At 35.1% G+C, this 27687-nt stretch overlaps 1 protein-coding gene across 9 annotated transcripts in view; it reads right to left on the bottom strand.

Annotated features, from left to right (window-relative positions):
• CAMK2D (calcium/calmodulin dependent protein kinase II delta) overlaps nucleotides 1-27687 on the bottom strand; it is a 306496-nt gene that overhangs the window by 135442 nt on the left and 143367 nt on the right. For all 9 annotated transcript variants that reach the window (XM_039220002.1, XM_039220004.1, XM_039220005.1 and 6 more), the window contains exon 4: nucleotides 13654-13708. In XM_039220002.1, the coding sequence (XP_039075933.1) occupies nucleotides 13654-13708 (55 nt within the window). The remainder of the gene's footprint in view (nucleotides 1-13653; nucleotides 13709-27687) is intronic.

Raw genomic sequence — 27687 nt, 5'->3', positions numbered from 1 at the left:
AGGAAAGAAACCATTTTGAAACATAGCACAGTATTCTCTTTTTAAAAGGCCCAGTTTAAGGACAAACTGTTTTACCATTGCCCAAACTGCTGGACTATTAATAAAACCTCACTGACCTGGGGAAATGCAAATGCCCAACACTACCTAGTTCCGACTTTTCAATTGGAAGAAGGGAAATATCCAACTCCAGTTCCTTCTAGCCATCCTAGCTCACCTAAGGGGTAGGCGTGGAAGCAAAATTGAGAAGCACCAATAAAGTTCATAGTCCAAGGACACAGGGTCACCAAGAGACTGAGACCAAATCATAGCATTTCCTCCTATATCCTACCACTCCATTACTAAAGAGCTATTTAACAAAGTTCCTTTTACCTATTATATCATGTCTACCTACCAACAACAACAAAAAAATCACAAGACAAAAAGGCAAAAAGCACACTTTGAAGAATGCTACTAAGTATTAGAGCCAAAATCAAATATGGTAGGAATGTAGGAATTAACAGATCAAGAATTTTTGAAAACTATGGCTATTATACTAAGGGCATTAATGGAAAAAGTAGACAATATGCAAGAACAGAGGGATAATGAAAGTGCAGAGATGAAAATTCTAAGAAGGAATTAAGAAGAAATGCTAGAAAAAAGAAAACACTGTAACAGAAATGAATGCCATTGATGAGCTTATTAGTAGACTGGACATGGCTGAGGAGAGAATGTTTGACCTTGAGCAAATGACAAAAGAAACTTCCAAAAAAAAAAAAAAGTGTGGAATATATGAGAGAAACAAGGCACAAATAAAACAAATAGAAAACAGTACCAATATGGTGGATATCAATCCAACTACATCAGTAATCACTTTAAACATCAATGAACTAAATACACCAATAATAAAGACTATCAGAAAAAAAAGACCCAACTACAGGTTGCCAGAAACATGCTGTAATTATAAAGACAGATGTAGATTACAACAAAGGGATGGAGAAAGATAAACCATGCTAACACTACTCAAAAGAATATGAGGGTAGCTTTGTTAGTCAAAGACAGAGCAGACTTCAGAGCAAGAGAAATTATCAGGAAAAAAGAAGGGGCATTAATTAATGATAAGAGTCTCCATGAAGATCTGTGGTGAAATAAATTCTACTTACATGAATAGGTTAGAAAAAAGCTTAGGGTGGAAAGTCCTTACCATGGGGCAAAAGCACCCAAGGTTAGCTAGTGAGATACTGTAATGGGATCATGAGTACATTTCATCTGATGCTAGCTGACTATTGTACTTCAGTCACAAACCCAGCAGAAACTTGCTCCCCAGACCCTTCGCTTACACACACAAGTTAATGATTACTGTCTTTGTTTTCTCCACATTTTTGTGTGTAAGATCCTGTTTTCTTCCCATTCACCATGTGGATAATATCTTGTGAGCTCAATAAATACAGAAATGAAACCCCTGTTCAGGACTCTTGTCTCCTCCTGGACATTAGCCTCTTCATATTCAATTCTGCATCCACTCTCTTGCTGGACAAGAGAGAACTCCAGATTCACAGTCTGCGACAAATATCTAATAATCCTTAATGTGTATGTGCCTAATAACACAACATCAACATATGTCAGGCAGAAAATGATAGAAATATAAGAAGAAATAGGTGAATCTACTACCATAGTTGAAGACTTTAACACCCCTCCATCAAAAATGGACTGATCCAGCCAGAAGAAAATCATTAGGAACACAGCTGAACTCAAGAGCACCATAAATCAACTGGATGTAATTGACATCTAAAGACTACTTCATCCAACAACAGCAGGACACACGTTCTTCTCAAATTCACATGGAATGTTTGCTAAGATGGACTACATTATGAGTCATAAAATACCCCTTAAGTTTAGAAGAATAGGAATTATACAATGTCTTCTCTCAGACCATATGGAATTAAACAAGTAGTCGAGATAGCTAAAAATCCTAAAGCACTTGGAGATTAAACAACATACGGGTCAAAGAAGAAATATCAAGAGAAATTTTAAAATATTTTGAATTAAATGAAAATTAAAATATAACTTGACAAAACTTGTGGGATGCAGTAGATAGAGAAAAATTCACAGCACTGAATGAATATATTTGAAAAGAAAGATATAATATCAATAATCTAAGCTTCCACTAAAACCAAGAAAAAGAAGAGCAAATTAAGTCCAAAATAAGCATAAGAAAAGAAATAATAAAAATTAGAATAGAAATCAATATAATTGAAAATGGGAAATCAATAGAGAAAAATCAACAGAAGCAAAAAGCTAGTTCTTTGAAAAGATCAATAAAATGAATAAGCCTATAACCAGGCTAACTAAGAAAAGAGAAGACATAAAATACTAGTATCACAAATGAAAGAGAAGGCATCACTGTAAATACCATGGACAATAAAAGGATAATAAAGAAATATTATTAATAAGTTAGTGCCCTAGATGAGGTAGGATAATGCCTTGTAAGATACAATCTGCCAAAATCAGACAAAAAGAAATAAACAATAGGCCTATCTATTACAGAAATTGAATTGCTAATTAATAACTTCCTAAAACAGAAAGTAGGCTTAGATGTATTCGCTGGTAAATTATACCAAACACTTAAGTAAAGATACCAAGTCTGCACAATTTCTCCCAGAAAACATAAGTAAAGTGAACTCATATCAATACATCCTGTGAAGCCATAATTACTCTAATACCAGGACAAGATAAAGACGTAAGAAAATTAGAGACCAATCGCCTTCATGAAAATCCTCTACCAAATATTAAGAAATTGAATCCAATAGTGTACAAAAATAATTTTATACTATAAAAAAAGATTTATTTCCAGTATGCAAGGCTGGATTAACACATGAAAATCAATAAATGCTATCAATTACACCAACAGGTAGGAAGAGAAAAATCAAATGATCGTATCAGTTGATGTAGGAAAAAAACATGTGACAAAAACTAAACAACCATTCATGATAATAACTCTCAGCAAACTAGGAACATTTTAGTATATGTGCTGCCGAAGCGAGCACTCAGCAAACTAGGAACAGAAATGATCTACTTCAAATTGACAAAGAGCATCAATAAAATATAGTAAGTTAACATCATGTTTAAGAGTCAGAAACTTAAAGCTCTCCCATTAAGATCAGGAATGAGACAAAAATATATAGGAAATGACATATATATTACAAATGACCCAGTGAAACTGAAATTAAAAACACTTTGCCATTTATATTGCACTCCCCAAAAATGAAAAACTTAGGTTTAAGGCTAATGATATGTAAAAGATCTATATGAGAAAAGTATAAAACTGTGATGAAAGATCTCAAAGAACTAAAAAGAGAGACATTCTACCTCTATGGATAGGAAGATTCAATACTGTCAAGATGACTGTTCTTACTAACTTGATATATGGATGTAGTACAATCCCAATCAAAATCTAAGTTATTCTGCAGATAGAGACAACTGATTCTGAAGAATGGCATGACAGAATCATGACCATTTTATTAATTTTCCAATGAATAGGACACTGAAATTATTTAGTATAACCTTGTGAAAACTGAATTTTCCCATCAGTGACTCTACAATTCTAGAATTACAGATTTCTACTATAGTGGACATTAAATTTATTTTAAAAATAGCCAAAATATTTTGCGTCACTTTTCTAAAAACAAATGAGAAACACAGTATCATTACAGCATCAGAGTTTGTTATTGAAAATATCCTCCAAGTTACCTAGCTTGACTATTTTCTGCATAAAGTACCAACTAAAAATAAAATTCATAGGCTCAACTTTGTTCTAAAGTATATTCAGAGGGTTTGTTCCTTAGAACTTCTTATGTTTGTTTGTTTGTTTCTACTAACGTCTTACTTCAGGGACTTAATATCCTGTACTGAATGCATATAGTATAGCCAAATTCTAACTAGGTTCTTATGTCCATTCTGATCTCTCTTTGTTCCAATAATCCATACACACAGCAAAATATTGCACAAGTCACGCTATAATGTAATTACTGATTTATTTTTCTGTCTTTGACAGTAGTTTAACTGAGAGGCCTAGTCTCAAGTGCTCTTTACAGTGTACTGATAGACCAAATAATCTTCAATCTGTGCATTCACAGTTTGATTTGAGAGTGGAAATCATTTTTGCCACTACTGTTTACTATATACACTGTTATAAAGCAAATGTGATCAAATAATACTAAAACCAAAATAAGACAAATGAAACATTAGACTAGCTGGGTTTTAGGAAGGATAAAATTTGCTATGAATAACAGGCCACAAACGGCCAGAAAAATCAGACTAGACCTCCACCCCTGAAAAGATTTAATAATCATTGGAATGTATATGGAATATATATGCCTTGTGAGATGCAGGAGAGTATTATCAGCACAATAGAAGAGTTTTACCAAATAACCATAACGATGACCATTACTAGGGCACACAACAGATGTGTTCATAGACATTGTGAAACTTGTTACATTATATCTGTGTGTTTTGTAAAATTACTGACCTGTTGGTTTTGCAACCAAATATTTTAGTAGATGAAAGAATGCTATTAATACAACAAGCATGAGATTGCTTTTAGTTCTTCTGAAGGCAAAAATTTCATTCACCTTCCCTTCAATCAGCTTATCCACAGTGTCTGGTAGAGAATAAGCAAAGACTAGGTGTATAGTTGTTGAATGAAAACACAGAAAAAGACATAATTATGTCTGCTTCAACTTCAGTTCTTCCCATTGTTTTTCCTGACATTCCTGACTAAATGAATGTTGGCTCTCTCCCCCAAACCTCTGTGAAACTTAATAGCTTTTACCACATTAAGTCTATGGTACAGATTTTTTGGAGCTATCTAATTCCTTTTTTGAATTATAAAATCTTCAAAAAAAGGGGATGGTGTCTTATTCTTTAGTCTTTTAGTCTTGATATTGCCAATAACAGCAATCAGCTCCGCAACTGAAGGGGTATAGTTTTTGAAAACCATTTTATATTGACGTAATTTCAAATCTGTAAAAGTGAAAAAATATGCATGTCTTACTAGTAATAATTACAAAACATGCAACTTGACCAATTTTTCTGGCTGGTACAAAAATGATAAATGGGGCACAGAGAGGAAACACATCAGATTCTCTGAGTATTCTATTTTGAAGTTATCAAAATGCGACATATATTTTTAAATGTTCAGAAACACTACTTTTTCCCCCTTAACCATTAGGCACAGCATCCTGCATCTGGTAGATACCCATTACATATTTGATGAACAGAATTTATTACATGGGGACAAAAACACAAACACTTTAAAATAGAAAAAAAATGAAGTATTTCATGTGCCAAGAATTGTTTTTGCTTGTGGAGAAAAAAAGTTTTTAAAGATATAATAACGGAATTTTTCTCTAATAGCTAAAATCATAATAAATTTTCTAATATTTAAAAATTACATTAGGAGTCCTATTAATTCTACCAGAAATCTCAAATTGATGAGAATAGCATCTTGGCCTCACAGAATAATAAAGGACTTAAGAGATGTCTAACAAATATTTCATCTGGTCCCACAGCCTCATTCTGTATCAGAAAAATGAGGCTTAGAAGAAACATAATCTTGAATGTTTAGCCTTGGGTAGCTCTGAGACTGAAACTTAAGTCTTTTCATTCTGGGTCAGCATTTCTGCCAATAAACCTTAATCTAATCTATCTACTTTAGCTCCCTATTGAGATTACAAAACTCAATCCAAGTCTTATTTTCTTACACATTTTCTTAGAAAGGGCTGTGATATTTCTATACTTCATTATACATTCACCCAGCATGCACAGAATACAGATCTTCTCTGACATTCAGTTCCTGAAATTTATATATCACATTCAGATGACTGCCCTTGTCAAGGCCTTATTTCTCAAAGAAATGGACTGGATTTGCTTATCTGCCTAAGGCCAATGGCTCTGCCTGCTGGCATTTCCCTTGGGGACTATAATTCTAGCTCCATTACTTCCCTGACTGGCCTTCCCTTAGATTTCAGATAAATCCATATCTCTTATCTCCCAGAGTTCCCGAAGTGTGCCTGAATATCTTGCTAGGCACAAACCCTGAAGAAGGAGGATTCGTTATTTGCTGTGAAGAGGGCTTTGCTTTCATTCAAGTCTTTCCCACTGACTCCTGAGTCTGTTTGCACAAGTGATTACTAATGCTTTAGAGTTGAAAATGGTGGATGGATATCTGAATGAAAAATGCAAATTTAAATAGAAGAAACTTTTTTTTTTTTTATTGAACTCACTGCCTCCTCTGTTTTGGTTTTTAGAAAGGGAAAAGTATTCCATTAGAAGAAAACTCAGTGCACCTATAAAAATAGAACTTCCCATTAGATTGTGAATAGCTGACATTCCATAGGAAGTATGCACAAGTACCACACTGCCAAAACCATCAGCAAAAGGGCAAACACAGGAACATTCCTTCTTTAGGAATTTAAGTAGTTATTTTATCTTGGACCTGATTGGCTAAGTGACTTCCAATTTTCTCATACAAGTATTTCATCGATAACTTTGAGACCATGCATTTCTTAACTATGTATATAATGTGCATTTTTCTAAAGCTACTTTTCCTCTTCAAAGAGTAACCACCAAAACAATTGGATAATTTAGAGGAATTATATTTGTTGTAATGTCTTTTTAGTCATTGAAAATCTATACATTTAACGATTGTTTTCTGTCTCTGAAGTTGGGTGTTTTATTGGATTGTATTTAACTAGTTTATTAATCTCATTTACCAGCAAAGCATTTTGATGAAAACTGATCTTAACTCTTCTCTTAAACATTTAAGAATAATTCCAAACAGTCTGAGCTCTTCAATCTAGCAACAGAGGTTTAATGGTCTCATGCAGCATATTTAATGTTACTATGGTTCAATGTAAACTTAAACCTTAAAAAGTCTACTCTTGGTTTTAGAGACATTAATAACAAACAAATATTATGACAGATATGATCCACTGTAACTGAAAATTGTATTTTGTTTTCACATGAACTGCTCTTTTTATATGTTCTGTACCATTTAAAAAAATGATCTATGAAAAAGTAAACTTTATTCTAAACTCTGTGATTCTTACCATTCCTTCCATTTAGTAAGGAATACAAAAAACTATAAAATTTTAAATGTGAATATAGATAACTTGATAACTGTGGAAAAGTGGCATGGCATGGGAAGAAGGGTGTTGCCGTTTTACAACTTACCTAACATTGACATGCTTCTTGGAGCTGCAGTGGACAGGATTTACTGCCCCACAATAAGCCCTTCTGGCAAAAAGATCAGAATATACTATTCCACAATAAGCTACTTTGCCAAAAAGACTATTTTGATCTAAAATCAATTGAGAATCAACAAATACAATTAGAATTCTCTACCTTTCCTTATCTGCCTAAAAGTAGACAATAAATTTCCCTCTGAGGAAGATATCTGTTTTATATACCAGGGAAAGAGCAATTCTTATCGAAGACAAGAATGGGACACTCTAACTGCTTCTTTTAGTTTCATTTCTTTTCTACAAACTCCCATGCACGCCAACATTAATAAAACTTGTGTATTTTTTCTGTTACTTTTCCTTTAGTCTAATTCACGTGCCTTCATGTACTGAACATAAGAGGGCATAGGAAAAGCATATCCTCTCTGATAAAGGTGTGATCAAACCTGAATAACGGTACTCAGGTAAATGAGCATTAGCAAAAGTGTTTTTCATACTAACATTCATCATAGCATGAAGGACATATCCCAGTTTATAATACTATACCCTTGACTTATATAACAAAGGAGATCTAACATATTAAATCGATAAAGAAATAACAGGTCTAAAAAAGAGTAGATGCTTCTCTCTCACTAAATATGTGGGGGAAAAAAAAATCCCTGTTTTCCCAGCCCTGCCCAGCAGTAAAGAGGCACACCCCTGGGGTTCCATAGGAGGCTAAACAGGACACGTGAACTTCTACGCCCACCTGAAAGTAATAAGATGGCACCTAATACCCCTGACAATGTGGTATCAGAGGTGGCCTGTTAAAAAGACTTAAATTAAATCCAAGGTCTCATAAAATAATACCTAAATGTCCAAGATATAATACAAAATCAGTTACTATATCAAGAACCAAGAAAATGTCTGTATGAATGAGAAAAAACAATGAACAGACACCAATACCAACAACACCAAGATGACAATGCTGTTGGAATTATCTGACAAGGATTTTTCATCAGCTTAATAAAAATGCTTAGGTGAGCAATTATGAACACACTTAGAAAAAATTGGAAGCCTCAGTAAAGACCAAGAATTTATAGAAAAACTAACAGTCAAAATAGAGCTGAAAAAAATAATACAATAACTAAAATGAAAAACCCAATGGATGCAATTTAACATCAGAATGAAAAAAAAATGAAGCAAGAATCAGTAAGCCTGAAGAAAACAGAATAAATTACCTAATCTAAACAAGAGATAAAAAAATTAACAGAGGCACATGACCTTTTGAGGCTATAACAAAGGATCTAACATTCATGTTATCAGGTTCCAGAAGGAGAAGGGGAAAAAAGGGAAGGCTAAAAAAGTATTCAAAGAAATAACGTTTAAAAATTTCCCAAGTTTGGCAGAAGACAAAAACCTGTATATTCAAGAGGTTAGTGAGCACCATATAAGATAAAGTCCAAGAAATTCAAGCTAAGACACATCATAATCAAACTTCTAAAAGCTACAGACAAAGAAAAGATCTTTAAAATAGCCGGAGAGGGGAGCCTGGTTGGCTCAGTCGGTTAAGCGTCCGACTTCAGCTCAGGTCATGATCTCACGGTTTGTGGGTTCAAGCCCCATGTTGGGCTCTGTGCTGACAGCTCAGAGCCTGGAGCCTGTTTCAGATTCTGTGTCTCCCTCTCTCTCTCTCTCCCCCTTCCCCACTTGTGCTCTGTCTCTCTCTGTCTCAAAAATAAATAAACTATAAAAAAAATTGTTTTAAACAGCTGGAGAGAAATGACATCTTACTTTTAGGGGAAAAAGAGAATGACAAAAGATTTCTCATAAAAATATCAAAGAATCCAGAAGGAATTGGCACAAAATTAAAAGAATATAACTGTTTACCTAGAATTATTTTTAAGTTTCTTTTGAGAGATCGTGTGAGCAAGGAAGGGGCAGAGAGAGAGAGAATCCCAAGCAGGCTCCACACTGTCAGCGTAGAGCCCGATGTGAGGCTAGAACTCATGAACATGTGATTGTGACCTGAGCCAAAGTCCAGAGCTGGAAACTCAACCAACTGAGCCACCTAGGTGTCCCTAGAATTTTTTATCTAGCAAAAATATCTTTCAGGAGTGCAGAGGGAAATCAAGATATTCTCAGAAAAAGGGAAACTAAGAATTTGTTGCTAGCAAAACAACCATTCCTGAAGTAATGGGTAAAGGAGGTTATTAAAGAAAACAGGAAATCATAAAAGAAGGGATCTTGGAACTTCAGAAAGGAAAAAAGAACAATGGAGAAAGTAAAAATATGAGCTCTGAGAAAGGACCAAAGAAGAAGTAATAGCACAATATGGACTGGAGCCAAACTACAGTCATGTGAATAAGCCATGGATGGACTGTGACTATGAAGGAGCCTGTATGATTACTGTATGATTACACAGTAGGATTGTGTGTAATCATAGCTTCAGTCTCTATTCTCCAGCATACACTGATCATCAATATGGCAGACATACTTCGTTGCCTATCCAACAGGCAAGACTCCTCTATTTTCTTTTAACAAAGCCATGATTTAAGTCTTACCTGACTATACATATGGTGATTCAGGGGAGGCCAGTTCCCTCCCATGATTACATTTATAAGTGGTCAAAGCCAATTGTTGTAATTCCATTTGCCTCCTCAATACTTGATTCAGGCATGGGCATGAGAAGCAATTCTAAATAACGATTCAATAACAGATTCTCTTCTGAGGGACTGCTGAGAAAAGATTAATGCAGTGGAATTAATACTGCCCTTTTTTTCTGACTTTGAAAGTCACTGATACATGAAAATGAGGTAGCCAACCTGAGAACCAGTTCACATATTACACAGAACAAACTGAAAGATGGAAAAAAATCTTGGTTTCTTAATGACATCACTGAAGGCCTCAATTAATCAAATTTAACACCTAACCTATCTTTAGACTCATATTACGAGAAATAATATTTTTTCTTATTGTTTCTTGTTTCCCAAACATCACATGAAAATGCTGGATAGTAGTACATTACATGAATTTATCATAACTATGCAACTGTTTCTCTATTATTGGATCCTTACCATTATAAAAGCTGATACAATGAACATATAAATGAATATCTTTTGGCATAAAGCTTTATCTAAATTTAGATAAACTTAGGGTATACTTTCCATGGACTTTGTTTATAGAGGTGAAATTACTATGTCAAATGGTATCGGCAGTTTGAATTCCAGAAATTGTGTTCCTTTTAAACCCTTACCAGTCACACATATTGCCTGTCTCACTATATCCCAGTTGGGAAGAGCAAATTTATTTACTCTAGTTAATAGAACTTAATTTACAAATTCTGATTAGTCTAAGTCAATTTTGGTAATTTCATTCCTCTTGCTAGTGACTGGTTAGGGATGGCATGTGACCCAATCATGGCCAATGAGAGGAAATGGGAAGTTTACTGGGTAAATATTTTATTAATATAAAGAAGAGAGAGGGGCACCTGGGTGGCTCAGTTGGTTAAGCATCCAACTTTGGCTCAAGTCATGATCTCATGGCTTGTGAGTTCGAGCCCCATGCTGGGCTCTGTGCTGACAATTCAGAGCCTGGAGCCTGCTTGGGATTCTGTGTTTGCATCTCTCTCTGCCCCTACCCTGCTGGTGCTGTCTATCTGTGTGTCTTTCTCTCAAAAATAAACATTAAGTTCTTTTAAAAAAAGAAGAGATAACATCTTCCACTGGATATTAACATGTCTGTATATAATACCTTGAACCATACCAATCTGAGAACAAAGCCAACGAACTGAAGTAAACAATGGGAGCCTGATAATGTTGAATCTCTGAGTAAACCAACCTCAAGGATCTTTCCTTGAGTCTTTTTCCATTATTTAATTATAAAGTATTTATTTTTTAATTTATTTATCTGAGTATAGTTGATATACAATGTTACATTAGTTTCAGGTATATTTCTATATATTATACATTCACAAGTATACCTACCATCTCTCACCATACAAATGCTATTATATCACTGAAAATATTCCCTTGTGTTTTTAATTCCTGTGACTTCTTTATTCCTTAACTGAAGCCTGTATCTCCCATTTCCTTCACTCATTTTGCCCATCCTCTCCAACCTCCTTCCCTCTGGCAACCATCAGTATGTTCTCTGATTCTGCTTTTTGGTTGTATATTCACTTGTTGTTGTTTTTTTTTTTGTTTTTTGTTTTTTTACATTCCACATGTGAGTGAAATCCCATGGTATTTGTCTTTCTTAGTCTTATTTTCTTAGCATCTTAGCATAATAACAATACTCTTGCTTCAACCATATTGTTGCACATGGCAAGACGTCATCCTTTCTTTGTGGCTGTGTAATGTTCCATTGCATATAAGGGCATGTGTGCATGAGTGTGTATGTATATATATACCACATCTTATTTATCCATTAATATACTGATAGATACTTAAGTTGCTTTCACATCTTCATTATTGTAAATAATGTTAAAAGGAACATAGAGATTCATATATCTTTTCAAATAGGTGTTGTCATGTTCTTTGGGTAAATACCCAATGAGTGGGATTATTAGATAAAATTGTATTTCTATTCATAATTTTTGAAGGAACCTCCATACTGCCTTCCATGGTCGCTATATAAATTTACATTTCCACCAGTAGTACACAAGGGTTCCTTTTTTTTCTCCATATCCTTGTTAACACTTGTTTTTTGTGTATTTGGTTTTAGCCATGCTGACAGGTATAAGATGATATCTCATTGTGGTTTTAATTTACATTTCCCTGATCATTAGTGATGTTGAGCATCTCTTCAATTGCCTCTTGACCATCTGTATGTTGTCTTTGGAAAAATGTCTATTCAGCTCCTATATCCATTTTTTAATTTTTTATTTTTTTGTATTGAGTTATGTAAGTTCTTTATATATTTTGGATATTAACTCATTATTAGATATACCATTTGCAAATATCTTCTCCCATTCAGTAGGCTGCCTTTTTGTTTGGTTGATTGTTTCCTTTGCTGTGCAAAAGTTTTTTATTTTGATGTAGTCTAATAGTTTATTTTTGCTTTTGTTTCCTTTGCCTTAGGAGACCTATCTAGAAAAATGCTGCTATGGCTGATATCAACGTTTTAGGTTTTTAATACATTTTGAGTTTATTTTTATGTATGGTATTAGTTTCTTTTCTTTTTTTCTTTTTTTTCTTTTCTTTTTTTTTTGCATGTAGCTGTCCAGTTTTCCCAGTACCATTTATTGAAGAGATTGGCTTTTTCTCCATTTTCCATAGTTTTGTATCTTTTATCATAGATTGACTATATAAATATGGGTTTATTTCTGGGCCCTCTATTCTGTTTCATTGATATTTTTGTGCCAGTATCATACTGTTTTGATTACTATAGCTTTATAGTATATCTTGGACTCTGGGATTGTGATACCTCCACCTTTGTGCTTCTTTCTCAAGACTAGTTTGGCTATTTGGAGTTTTTTGGTGGTTCCATACAAATTTTAGTGTAATTTGTTCTAGTTCTGGGAAATGCTCCTGGTATAAGGATGGCACGGAATCTGTAGATCACTTTGGGTAGTAGCAACATTTAAATTATAGTAATTCTTCCAATCCATGAGCATGGAATATCTTTCTATTTGTTTAGGTCATCTTTAATTTCTTTCATCAATATTTTATAGTTTTCAGAGTAAAGGTCTTTGACCTTCTTGGTTAAGTTTATTCCTAGGCATTTTATTCTTTTTGGTACAATTATGAATGGAATTGTTTTCTTTATTTCTCTTTCTACTTTGTTATTAGTGCATAGAAACACTACTGGTTTTTGCATATTAATTTTATATTCTGCAACCTGACTACTTATTACTTCTAATAGCTTTTTGGTGGAGTCTTTAGGGTTTTCTATGTATGCTATCATGTCATCTACAAATAGTGAAAAGTTTTACTTCTTCCTTACCAATATGGATGCCTGTTATTTCCTTTTCTTGTCTGATTACTATGGCTAGGACTTCCAGATTACATTGAAAAAAACTGGTGAGGTGGACATCTTTACCTTTTTCCTGATCTCAGAGAAAAAAATTCCTCAGTTTTTCACCACTGAGTATGATTTTATCTATGGTTCCTTTTACATAAGACAATAAAATATACATAGTCCAAAATATTCAATGGCAAATTAGCTCACATCAGCCATTTGTATGCCTAAAGGTAAAACTGATAACTGCTTTTAATATCACCATGAACAATCTAAAGAACAGACTTATAATGGTTTGACTTATTAAGATTAACTTAAGTTTTAAATAAACACTCCTGAACAGTCACATTTTTTTCAAAAGAATTAGAGTTGAATGTTATTTGAAGACACCTAAACTATACGGTCATTAATTCAGACTATAAATTAGAAAAAATATTTAATTCAATATGGTTTTCAAATAGCAAAAATAAATGAACACAAAGTGTGTCGTACTTACAAATCAAACACCAAATAATGGAAGCCCTCTTCTGATATGCTGTCATGAAGTCGCACTAAAAATATAAATAAAGAAATAATTTTTAAAAAAGGGTAAAAGTTCATGTTATATGTATAACAATGATGAACATTAAACCAGACTTCTAATGGGCATCTGTCCCTAACTAAAAATGTTGGTAATACCCTTTATTCTGGGCTCTGATAAGTGAATATCCTCTACAACAGGGCTTGGGTTCAGACAAACCCAAGTTTTAAGTACTGGTTCTGACAATTACTAACTGTGTGAGCTTAATCAGATTAATCAACTTATCATGATAATAGTCCCTATACTTTATAAAATAGTTGAGAAAGCTAAATGAGACAGTGAAAGTAAAACAATACACATATTACTCAGTGAATACTAAATAAATATTAATGATTGCTATAATATATATCTATTGATTCAAAGTTACCAGGTTCTAGTAATCTTCCTACTTGGAATCTCTTCCTTGTCATTTTCTTTGCTATGTCCCTAGTCCAGGTCTTCCAACAATGCATGCCTTGGTCAATACAATAGGCAGGAAGGTGATCATTCTGAAAGTCTAGCAGGTGGTCTCTTTATGTGTGCTCTTCTCACCCCTTTTTTTGGTGGGGGGAGGAGGGGAGTTTCTACATAGCAATCCCTGGCCAACCTGTCAAAAGAATTTTTATTATGCCGCTTCTAAACTCAAATCACCAAAATCCATTTACCAAGTCATCAGCCAAAAATATACAGGTAGGACTTCTAATAAAGTAATTTATTAGTTCCTCAAATTCATACTACTTTAAATTTTCCAATGAGCTAGATTTACATTAATAAGTAGCCAAAACAAATGTTTGCTCTTCTGAACTGGAAACACTCATTATCTACTATAACTCTAAAGTAAACTAACTACCCATGTAGAACTTCTATACTGCTTTTTCTGCTGTTTGTTTTTGCATAAGTCCCCTTCCTACCCCAACTCGTTCTCACAGATGGCAAACTCTTCCTATTTATCCAAGTCACTTGGGGTGACCTGGCCTTCACTGGGAGCAACAGAGGGCAGAAAAAGCAGAAAACCTCTAGGACACAAATGCTTTTGAAAAGTTATCACAAAAGGATAATGATTTCTACTACATCCTGTCCTTACTATGTTCCCCATGAAATGATGGCCACCACATAGAAAATGTGGATTCGAAAGAACATTTAGATTGTCACACAAACTATAATGATCTACAGAGGGAGTCTGCAGTACCCATGAAGTTCCCAACTCATAGACGTAACATAATCTCCTTGTTTACAATCCAAATCCATCCCCTTCGGATATCATCTTTGACCTGCTGCTATTAAAATCTTTTCTGAATCGGTCTTCAGATATTTTTCCAAGGTAGAGAAAGACTTTTGTTCCATTATACCGAATTTCTTTCTCATCAATACTACCATACAGGTATCTTATTTCATAGCTTTTTGAATCCCTCACAGAGATCTGGCACATAGTAGATTGTCTTTCGTAAAACTGCTTGGAGCACTTACTATATATATGCAAGGCATTCTTTCAAGTTCTTGGACAAAAATTTCACCAAAGCCCAGTATACCTATATACATCTAAAATAAAACTATTAATGCCAAACAATTCTCCCATAACTTTAATTGTGTGAAGGGTATTCTTCAGTTTATCATTATCAAATATGCCTACTACCTTTGTTTAAATTTATCCATCCAAATAAAATAAAAAATTAGGCTCAGTGATGTGTATTCTGTTCACAGTCATTCAGCACAGCAAGGAAAGTCAGGTCCTAAGTGATAATCCAGAGCTTTCTCAAATGACACAGTCTCACAGATACCTCACTGAGCAACTATAATACAACCTGTATTTAAAGAAGCTCAAAGAATCATATGTCTACTTAAGTCAGTTATTCTGTGAAAAGAAGATGGATTTCCATGTTATCAAAGTTAAATTGAAAAGTAAAAATCACAATGTGATTAGGAGGAAATGATAACTTCTTTCTTCCACTGTTTCAAAACCGTCAAGTGGAAATGGGGATCACAGATTTTCAGATCAAAGAGCTGTGGAGCTAAACAGAAGTGGAAATTTCAAATGGATAAACGGTATTACTTTCTGGTTCTATTGGGAATAAAATTTTCTTAGTTATGATTACCACTACCTTACTAATACTTGGAAATAATCATCATTTAGAAATAAATTATTTTCTGAACAAGTCAAGAGTGACTCAGATGCAAGCTTTATGATTAAACATATATTGTTTTGGTGAAAATGTGTTTCACAAAAGCATTTAGGCAGTAAGCACATAATAAAGCTTAAGGACAAATCATTTGACACAAGTTCACTACTTTTGTGTTACACAATTTCAAAATAATCTCCACTATTTCTCACCAGCCATTTGAGCAGGTGAGATTAATTATGTATGAGTGATGTTACTGATAAAGCAGAAAACAACTAGCATCATCTTTACTTGGGATAAATATATATATACATTTACTTTCTTCCTTCATTCCTTCCTTATTTTTTTTAATGTTTTATTTATTTCTGAGAGAGAGAGAGAGAGAGAGAGAACAGGAGGGTCAGAAAGAGAGGGAGATACAGAATCTGAAACAGGCTCCAGGCTCTGAGCTGTCATCACAGAGCTGGACGCAGGGCTCGAACCCACAAACCATGAGATCATGACCTGAGCCGAAGTCGAATGCTCAACCGACTAAGCCACCCAGGCGCCCCACCTCATTCCTTCCTTATGACCTCCCTATTTCCTTCTACTCTCTTTAAAATAAAGAACTCAAAAACAAAACTAAATCAAATGCTTACAATTTCATTTATTGACCAAACTATGTAATTTCATCTTCACACGTTTAGGATTACTTCCACATGTTTAGGAGTACTCTGAGGATAGGTTGGTTTCCTTTTGAAACTTTGAACTCTTTATCTATTATTCTCAGAGTGGATGTTTATATCATCTGAAGACAGTGCCTTACATGCCCACAAGTATTATCTTTTTCTCGTCAAGCCTTTTCTGTCTGTCAAAAGTATCCATCTTCCATCCTTTTCCTCTTTTTAACAGTTTGTCAAGGGCTGAAAATTGTATTTACTTTCACAAAAACTTACATTAATTATCATCTATAGTTGACTGTCAATTCATTTATATGCTGAAGGAAATACAGGATGCTCTGTTCACCACAGATGTTAGCCCAAGATTGGTGGCACCGCCGGCCTGGAGAGCGTGGTGGCTGCTCGACATGCACCATGTTCCTATTATGACTGCTCACCGTTATTACCATCAGCAGTACATACAGGCGCACACAATTAACCTAATCACACTTGTCACTAAGATGCTTCTAGAAAGAAATGTTAAAGAGGATAATGAGAAAAGCATTTGAGAACACAGCTTATAATACTCCTGGGGCATCATTCTTTTCTGAAGTTTCCTCAAAGGTAAAATCAAGTCACAGATGAATGAGTTTTCATAAATGAAAACGGTGTAACAGTTTTTATCCAATTCAACAATAAAATGCTAAATTCTAGAGCATTAAATATGAAACTTACAAAGGGAGGGGTTTCTGAGACTAAAATATTTCCAAGATTCAATGGATCCATGGCCTAATCCTTTTCCTTTCTTTTTCTCAGATCAATTTGGTAGTTTACATTCAAATTATGAGATCACAGCTTTCTCTTCCTGTCCTATATTCCTGCAAGCTAGCATTACAAAGGGGCCGAATAGGACTAAATAGGACCTTACAAATATCAGAGAAAATGAATTTTATGTAGATGTGAAGGAAGTTTCCTATTTAATACTTACTCTCATTTAAGGGGCTAAAAGGTATAATAAAATAACTATAGAGTTTACTGTGTCAACACAATGCAAATAATTTTGCAAGAGTTATTTTAGTTAACATAGACAACCTTTCCCATCACCTTTTACAAATGAATGTGCACAGGCTTAGAGAGGTGAAGGAAACTTCCAAGGCTTAACAGCTGGGAACTGGCCAGGCTATGCCCATAACCCAGAGCTGGCGGGGTCCAAAGACTTGGTTCTGGCTCAGAATACAACACGGACCCTCTAAAACTACCATGGACCCTACAAACTACCCCCCCCAATACATTAGAGAGTATGGATTGGTTTGTCAGGATAAAATACTATTTATTTATTTTTTAAACATTTTATTTATTTTTGAGAGAGAGACAGAGACAGCATGAGCAGGGGAGGGTCAGAGAGAGAGGGAGACACAGAATCTGAAGCAGCTCCAGGCTCTGAGCTAGCTGTCAGCACAGAGCCTGATGCGGGGCTCGAACCCACAAACTGTGAGATCATGACCTGAGCCAAAGTCGGACACTTAACCGACTGAGCCACCCAGGCGGCCCAGGATAAAATACTATTTAAAAAATTAGGAAAAAAATAGTTAAGGTGATTAGAGAAAGAAAAGCAGTGCTAAAAATAACCCCTATTTACACAAAAAGAGAAAAAACATAGATGCTTATTTATTTATTTTGAGGGAGTGTGTGTGTAAGCAGGGAGGGACAGAGAGAGGGGGAGAGAGAATCCCAAGCAGGCTCTACACTGTCAACACATAGCCCAATGCAAGGCTCAGTAGCACGGACCATCAGATCATGACCTCAGCTGAAATCAAGAGTCAGACGCTTAACTGACTGAGCTATACAGGCACTCCCAAAAAAGAAAAATATTTTGAATTTAGGAAGTTTAAAATGTGATGCTGTATTTGTCTCTCTATGCAGTCCCTATATCCTTAGAAAATTGTCTTCCAATTAGGAATGTTAGAATTCCCAATGACTTGGCTATTTTATTAAAAATTCTAATTAGTTAAAGAATTAAAAAATCTATATAATGTGTAAAATCTATATAATGTGTAAAATAAATTTAATGGTTTTAATATTTCTATAACATGGATATTATAACTTGGGAAGAAGCAGAGGTACATGTATGTGCATGTTAGGAAGTTGGAAATGGGTGTGAAAGGGAGAAAAGGGAAAGACTGAGAATTAAACTCTAAATGGAAGCTGTGTCAAAACTGCTTATTAGGTACATCTTATCTATTTTGATGACATATATTAAGAAGACTTCTGTCAAAGGAAAGTGAAAATATTCTTTCATGGTGATTTATTATCTTTCGAAAAAGACTAACAGGATACAAAGTTACATGTTCCAATTTTAGTATCCTTCCTTCTCTCTTCATTTCCTAGGCATCTTCTATATACAATCAAGCATGGTAATTATAATTTTGTGAAGTTATTTATACTACTTATCATTTGGTTCAAATTATACTGCTTATTAGTCATCCATTCAACCATACTCACTACCTGCTGTTCCCTACTAGAATTTATTACGGAGATGTGACAGCCTATTTCATTGGTGGCCCCCAATTGACCATGTCTATCAGTACTCATGTCCTGGTGCAGTCCTCTCCCACACTGACTCTGGGTTTGGCCATGTGACTTGCTTTGTGTGATTAGCATGTGCAATGCTAACAAGAGATTTCATAAGTTGTTGTACATTGGAGTTGTCCTCTGGAAACCACATGCTATGCTAAAAGGAAGTTTGAGATAGACTTAGACAAGAGGTCACATGGAGAGAAACTCTGAAGAATAAGAGGTCATACTGATAGTCCATCACTAGCAGAGCTCATTGCTGAAGGCAACTGCCATTGTGACTTCAGTTATACCATGTGGAGTAGATTCACTATCCAACGGATTTCAGTTAGTACACAAAGTCATGAGAAATAATAAATTAACATTATTTTAAGCTATTAAGTTTGGAGTGGGAGTTGTTGGCCAACAATAGATAAATCAAAAGGAAAGACAAATTGACATTTGAGATTGGCCTATTGTCCTCAAAGAATTCTTTCCTTATCATAAACAATTTTTAGTAAAAAAATATATATATAAAGAGTAGTTTTCCCTCAAGATATGAGTAACTAGAAATCTCTTAAACTAAACATGGCAGGGCAATGTTGTCAATGTTATCATAATACTAATAAAATAATTCTGATACAGAACAGATGCATTGCATTTTCATAATCACTATGTCTCAGCTCTGAGCAATAGTTCTGGTTATGAATGAGGTAGATTTTGCATTTTTAACTTTATTATGTTACAAGGATTAAAGTAGCTGAATTTGGTTCACTTACTGGGATGGAAAAATGGCAGTTTGTAAGTCAGATTCTTTTTATATTCTCATCAGCAGTTAATTATATTTCAGAGCTAGAGCAAGCACTAGCAAGTTATGGCCAAACAATGTGTCATAGCTCTCTCAAAAGAGGGATGCCAACATTGAGTTCATTTGTTAATTGAAACACACACACACACGCATCTCAAACATTACAACATTCAAATGCCACTACTCTAGACACCAACTGCGCTCAACCATTACTACTGGCTCTTTTGTGACAAGGTTGATCATTTCTGGAGAGAAAAGTTTTCAAACAGTCATAAAAGCACTGAAAGGAAAATTCAAAATCAAAGTAACATTTCTAAAACTCCGAAGGCAAATCTGCATGTGCATGTTTTTCTAATTTCTATTTCTTATAACACAAATAATACAGTTGATAAAACAATACCATTTAAAATATATTAATTTAGGTTTGTATATTTAAAAAATATATGTGTTGATTCTTTGAGATATGGATGTATGCACACTGTTCATTTTATTTTGAGTAAAAATATAGGCAATCAACAGACTTGTAGCACTTATACTTTGATTTTCTTTATTTGTCTTAATACTTTAAAAAATTTACACATAAAAAGTGGGAATCTGACTTAGCTGGCTAAGGCAAATAAATAAAACAAACCACGGTGTGTCCTAATTTTAGATATCTGAACACAAATTGCTGGATTTGCATGAAGGATTTGTATTTTTGACAAATACTTACCAATATACCCAATAAATGCCAAATGAACCATTATTCAGTACTCAAGTATTAAAATTAACATAAGAAGTCCAAAAGCTGTTTTAATAAAATTTCAAACATTTTCCTGTTATGACAAGAAAATGTTTTTAAACTCAACTAACCTTAAACTATGCTTAAAAGCAATTCAGGGCTGGAGCACCTGGGTAGCTCAGTTGGTTAAGTGTCTGACGTGGTTTCGGCCAAGGTCATGATCTCAAGGTTTCATGAGTTCGAGTCCTGTATCAGGCTCTGTGCTGATGGTGCAGAGTCTGCTTAGGATTCTCTCTCTCTCTCTCTCTCTCTCTCTCACCACACTTTCTCTCTTCCCTCTCTCTCTGCCACTACCCCACTTGCACTGTCTCTGTCTCTCTCAAAATAAATAAATAAGCTTAAAAAAAAAAAGGCAATTCAGTGCTTATACTTAAGAAAAAGCTAAGAAATTATTTTAAAACTCAAATATAATTACTACATGAAAACTCAGTGGAGAATGTCATCCATATTAATTTTTAAATTATTTTAATAGTACACACAGAAAGTCATTGGATCTGAAGGTCAGTGCTGAAAGTCAAAGCATATCATACCAGCTCTGCTGACCACAATCTCCTGCCTTATTCCCAAATTCGCACCCCATTTCCTGGTTCCAGATTAAAAACAAAGTATAGATTAGCTTCAATATTCATATGATAAGGTTAGTAACATTTAGGATTGACTAGAACAAATCAGGAGGTCTACTAGCCCAGAGCTAGTCATAAACTCAAATTATCCAAAGGAGCTTTGGGCTGGTCAAGGTATCTATTACTCAGGAAAATTTCAACCTTGGAAGATATAAGAAAGTGAGGAGACATGACCAGTGGTTGCTAATTATATGGCTACCTGCTATAGCAATCACATGATACCATGAACAACATGAGAGAGCAGGCAATCATTTTGCTTAAAAAAGTCATAAAGGGTTACACACAGAATTTCAGAGATGGTTAATAAAATAGAAAAGTAATGGGTTATTCATTTAATACACTTTCTGCTCCCTTTTAATAAAATGGTATATTTGAGGAGAAATTAAATTAGGTTTATTACTAAGCCTAGTAATATCTAGAATTTTCTTTAAAAACATTTTGAGATTATCTTGTTGCATATTTTAATTTCATGATTCCACTTCACTTATCATAATTTGTGTTTTGGAAAAGTGATTTCATTTATCAGAAAAAGTATTTATTTTAAGATTCCTTTGTTTAAAAAACTCTTTCCTCTTTCAATTCTGCATGAATATTATTTACATATTTCAATAAGTGACTCCAGCTTTCTTCATTATCTTTTCCCTTGTTTTGTACTTAGGTATTCCACCTTCTAAGGATTATATAAAGCTAATCAGTGATGACTCGTAGATCTTAAGTATTAGGAATATTTAAAAAGGAAGAGAAGTGCTGTCATCATGACTTGCATATCACAGAAACTTAAAGATGGTGCAGTTTTATTATACTTAATTTTAAGGACCTAACAGCATTGGACTGATTGCATTTTTTTGTTCAATTTATTCAAACCGTACATACCTATCTACTACGTATTAAATGTGTAAGGCTTTCAGGTTAAGAACATAAAAAAATGGCCATTGGTAATTCCTCAGTTCTAAGTACCTGAATAGCATTCCTATCCTTCTGACTGTAGAATCTAATGCAGGTTCAAGCAGTCTGCTTCCTATAACCTGGGTCAAAAAGAGAAACCCTTTTGATAATTTCACACCAGGCTGCTCAGCTGGCTCCATATTTAACAGCAAGACATAAACACTAGGTACTGTCTTAAAGTAGTACAGTACCTAGCTACATTTTTAAGATTAAACAAAGGCTATGTGATTTATGGTAAACTAAGGGTATCACACAGGAAGGAGGCTGCATCATGCCGAAGAACAGACAAGATAAGGATCTTTTCTTCAAAGTGCACATCAAGGCAGCATTTAAACCAAAAACAAAATAGTGCATTTCACATTTAAGGTAACTACAGCTTTGTGAAACTTGTTTGACTTTAGTACATATATATTGTACACTGGGTCATGATGTAACTGTATAACTGTAGATCATGGGAAAAATGCTTGATAAGCACTGGGTTACATGATCCTTAAAGAGCATCCTGTAAGGTCCTTTCCAACTTTAAGTTTTTACATTTACACATTTCTGTATGATTATGACTAATAAACGGTACAGAAAATAAATAATATTGTGACTACCAATACAAAGTTGAATACAATCCCCTAAATGCAAGACTTTTTCATCTTCAAACAAATTTAAGTTTAAAACGCACTTCATTTCACTTTGGATTTGCTTTTAATGAGTAACTAGAGAGAAAGCTTAAAACATTTATCTTGCCAAAATTTTAATAAGTCTCTTTCAAAAATTTACAGAGCAGATGAATTGCTTTTCTGACAATAGCCCTTGGAGAACGGAGTGAATGGAAAAACTTATTAGATCATCCTCTTTGTCACTCACTACCATATTATCTTAACACTTGCAACAACTTTTCCCTAAAGATATACAGGCTCAAATGGTCTCACCTTCCAATTAATTACTCGGTTTTTAATTATTTTTATACTCAAATTACTTTAAACGATCCATTTATTTCCTCTGTATAATATACATAAACATAAAAATGAACATACTGTGATCTTACGCTCACAGATGAAGAAAACATGAAACTTATACAGGAATTTATTCACAAATTTGATACCATTGGGATAAAAAAGGATATTAATAAATACAGCTATATGAACTGTTAACACCAGTACCAGTCAGCCCCAGGTACCTGGTAATATATTTTTGGATAAGCATTCAATGGAACAGTTAGTTTACCCAGATCACTGATTTTTATTTTAAGTAAAGATTAATTTTTCTTTACCATGAAATCGTGGAAGTTATAACAAATGTCAGACATCCCAAATATTGGGGGTATTTGCCTCAAAGACATCTCTAACTAAATAAGCTCGAAGAATTTACGATTTTCTCTCTAAAACCTGCTTTACCCAGTGTCTTCCATATCTTTCCAGTTGTTCAGGATAAAAAAAAAAACCTCAGCTTCATTCTTAAGCAAATCCTTCAAAATATATATTGGAAAGAAAAATTCTGTTTCTACCCTGTCCCCTCACTGTCCTTACCACAGCAGCCAGAACAATCCTGTTAAAACTGAAGGCTGATTATCGCCCCTCTGCTCAGACCTTCCCGATGGCTCTCCAACTGCCTCTGAGTAAAAGCAAAATCCCTTCCATCGCTTGTTAAGATCCCCCAAAACCTACCCTCCTCCCCCATCATCTCCCTGGCCTCTCCCACCGCCACTCCTCCAGCATACTGTTCCAACCACAGCAGCCTCCTTGCTGCTTCTAGAGAACTCCTAGCAAACTCCTGCCTCGACTTTGCACTTGCTGTTTCCTCCTCCTGGAACTCTTTTTCCCCAGATATGGCTCAACCAACTCATCTCCTTCAAATTGCTACTCAGCTTTTCACCTTTTTTGTAAATAAAGTTTAACTGGAGCGCAGCCTCGTCCATCTGTTTATGTATTAAAATCAATGGTTGGCTGGGGCGCCTGGGTGGCTTAGTCGGTTAAGCATCCGATTTTCGCTTAGGTCATGATCTCGCAGTTCGTGGGTTCGAGCCCCGCGTCGGGCTCTGTGCTGACTGCCAGCTCAGAGCCCGGAGCCTGCTTCAGTCTGTGATTCCCTCTCTCTCTGACTCTCCCCTGCTCATGCTGTCTCTCTCTCTCTCTCCTAGAAATAAATAAAACATTAAAAAAAAATTTTAAATCAATGGTTGGCTTCAAGCTACAACTACAGTGTTGAACAATTTGCAACAAAGACCATATAGCCAGAAAACTGAAAATATTTACTATTTGGCTCTTTATAGAAAAGTTTTGCTGACCCCTAGAAAGAAGAAGAGATCACTGAAAGGGATAAGATCCCTTGGAAAAAGGCTGGGTATGGCACAAATAATCTATGTAGCTAATTAAAAAGCCACCAAGGCTGAGGGTTGTAAGTGGGGAAGGAGGAACATAGTCAATCAGTTCCTACAGAACACAACAAAGGAGGGGGCTACCAAAAGAATGGCAGGAAACGGCTGCACTAGAAAGTGTAGGATGCCATAATCTGAGAAAACATTTCAAAGATAGGGTGGTGGAAGGCTGGAGGTGGGGGATATTGAGGGAGGAGATGTTAACAGTGGTTTTACAAAAGCAGTGAAGAGCAAGAAAACACCTATCCACCCCCAGGTTCAGCAGCATGTAGAGGAAGAAGAAAACAGCCAACTCAAGAGAAAGCAAGACTGCAGTCAGCACAAGAAGAGATGAACATTCAGGGATGACTGGAAATGCAGAGGGCATTTTGCAAATATTATGACATCAGAGTTATATTTGTATAATTTAAGGGAAAAAGAAAACTAATTAAAGGTATTAAAAGCTGGCAATATTCTCACAGTCTAGATATTAACCAAATAGCTAATCAAATTGTTGAAGATTCATTCTTTGATCAATTTTCATATTTATTTTTTTCTTTTTTGGGGGATACATATCTTTAAATAAATATTAATTCTTAAATATCACATCGAAAGAGTAGGAGTTTCTGTCATTTTATTACTACCATATTCCTGGGGAAGTTCTAATCTTATTAAATGTGGTTTTAAGTGTTTACACATATGTCCTGTATTTATAGTATCTAAATTAGAGAATAATCTGATTTTATTCATTCTTATCATAATGATTTTAATATATTAACACTCAGTTTTAATTTTTCCTTCTTGGTTATTTTCCAGATAGGAAAAAAAAAGGAGACACATTTTTAATTTGTTCTCAATAAAAACTACATGATATTAATTTTTTTTTTAAATGTTTTATTTATTTTTAGGAGAGAGAGAGAGAGAGAGAGACAGCGTGAGCAGGGGAGGGTCAGAGAGAGAGGGAGTCACAGACTGAAACAGGTTCCAGGCTCCGAACTGGTAGTCAGCACAGAGCCCGACGCGGGGCTCGAACCCACGAACCGTGAGATCATGACCCAAGCGAAAGTCGGACGCTTAACCGACTAAGCCACCCAGGCGCCCCTTTTTTTTTTTTTTTTTTTTTAAATAGAAACTGGTATTGCCATCTCTACTCCTAAGCGATGTTTAGGTCAAACTGTCGTTTAATGTTGAACAAAAAAACATTAACAGGAAATACATTTCAGATGTATTTGGTAAATATTTTTATGTCTATAATCCAGACTACAGTCTTCATTTAGAGATTCTAAGCTTGTGGCATAAACTTTATGAATGTTGTACCTAAGATTTTTAAGACACAAAGCTTTTTTATTTATTTATTTATTTATTTATTTATTTTTAAATTTCAGAGAGAGAGACAGCATGAGCAGGGGAGGGTCAGAGAGAGAGGGAGATACAGAATCTGAAACAGGCTCTAGGCTCTGAGCTAGCTGTCAGCAAAGAGCCCGACACAGGGCTCAAACCCATGAACTGTGAGATCATGACCTGAGCCAAAGTCAGACACTTAACTGACTGAGCCACCCAGGTGCCCCTAAGAAACAAAGTTCTTATTAGAGGTGGGGAGTTCATTCATTGAGCCAGTCAGCCAGTTTACTTGAATGCCCCGTGCTGGAGCTACAGCCATGAACAAGTCAGTGGTGATACCAGACCTCACACTGGTATCACAATCTTTGAGACAAAATCCCCTTGCTAATTTTGTGATTTCGTGGTCTAGATGATCAGATTCACAGCTTTATAGAAGCACATCCCAATAGTTTGATTTTACAGTCTCTTCTCATTATGCACTCCTATGGGAACACCAGAAGGCAACATGAGGAGGTAGCTAACAAATCTAAACAAGGTATCAGTGATAACTAAATGCACTACAGAACAGCTTCACCTACTAGTGGCTACTAAATCAATTGTCTTTATTTACTGACCAATTATTGATTTCATCAAACAATAGATTGCCCTAATTTTTCTTTTTTCCTGGATTGACTCACTACTGAGAAAATTTAACAAGTTGTTTAACCTGAAAGATAAATTTCCCAGTACACAGCAATTTAACATCCCCTGTGGCCTGCCCAAATCCATCATCCATGAGGCAGCAATCACTTCAAAATGTCAATCTGATTAGATCACACTTGCGAGCCTTAAAATTCTTCGACGTCTTCCTACTGATTTATCACATAATTTATCATCCACACTGGGACATTTTGAGAGTAAAAGAAGGTGATTAATTTTTACACCAGTCAATCAGAACAGTCCTTGGCAAAGAGGTTAGTAATGGTCACCCCACCCACCAGGCTCTACCTCTTCAACTCTCTCCATGTTTGCCCTCCAGTTCTTTCCAGCCACAGAGGTCCTCTTCCAGACTCGGGTACTCCATTCCCTTCATGTAAAAAGCTACACAGCAACTGTTAATTCTTTGGTTTGGCCATCTCTTTCCTACTCTCCAACTCAACCCCTAGCTACTCTTCAGAATTTATTTTAAGCATCACTTTGTCAGGAGAGTCCCCTCTGGCCACCCAAACAAACTCTCACAGCACCACCCATCTTCCCTTCATCACACTGGACATACTTGCAGTGATATTTTGATTGTGTGATCCTTTGACCAGCACTGTCTTTCCTGCTTAACTGATCTCCTCAGGTAACTGGATTCCTAAGTCCCCAGAAAACACTTTTATAGCATCAGACGCCTTGATTAAAACAATGCATATATACCCCAAACCTGTAAATGGGCAAGAGGATTAATACATGTCTCGTGAAGATCATGATGGAACACTGCCTAACTGGCTCATCCAAGGATCACCCAATTCTCTAAAATAGTATCTTTATTATGTTTTATAACTTACTATTGATTAGGCTCTAAGCAAGAATGTGTAAACTATGGTCCACAAGCCCAATCAGGGTGGCAATCTGTTTTTGTACAGCCCATGAATTTTTCTTCTTACAAATTTAAGGGACTGAAAAAACAAGTAAAATAAAAAACATATGATACCTTATATGGCCCACAAACCAAATATTAACTACCATACAAAAGAAGTTTGCCAATCTGTAGATTAGGGTATTTCATTTTTACAAAACAGAGGACAGTGCAAATGATTCTTGGCTGATAGCAATCCAAATGTGTTCTGTTATAGA

Source organism: Hyaena hyaena, unplaced genomic scaffold (assembly GCF_003009895.1).
Source record: "Hyaena hyaena isolate Hyena2069 unplaced genomic scaffold, ASM300989v1 scaffold_854, whole genome shotgun sequence".
Taxonomy (NCBI): Eukaryota; Metazoa; Chordata; class Mammalia; order Carnivora; family Hyaenidae; genus Hyaena; species Hyaena hyaena.
Note: the sequence above shows the minus strand (reverse complement) of the source record. Positions and strands in the feature narration are given on the sequence as shown.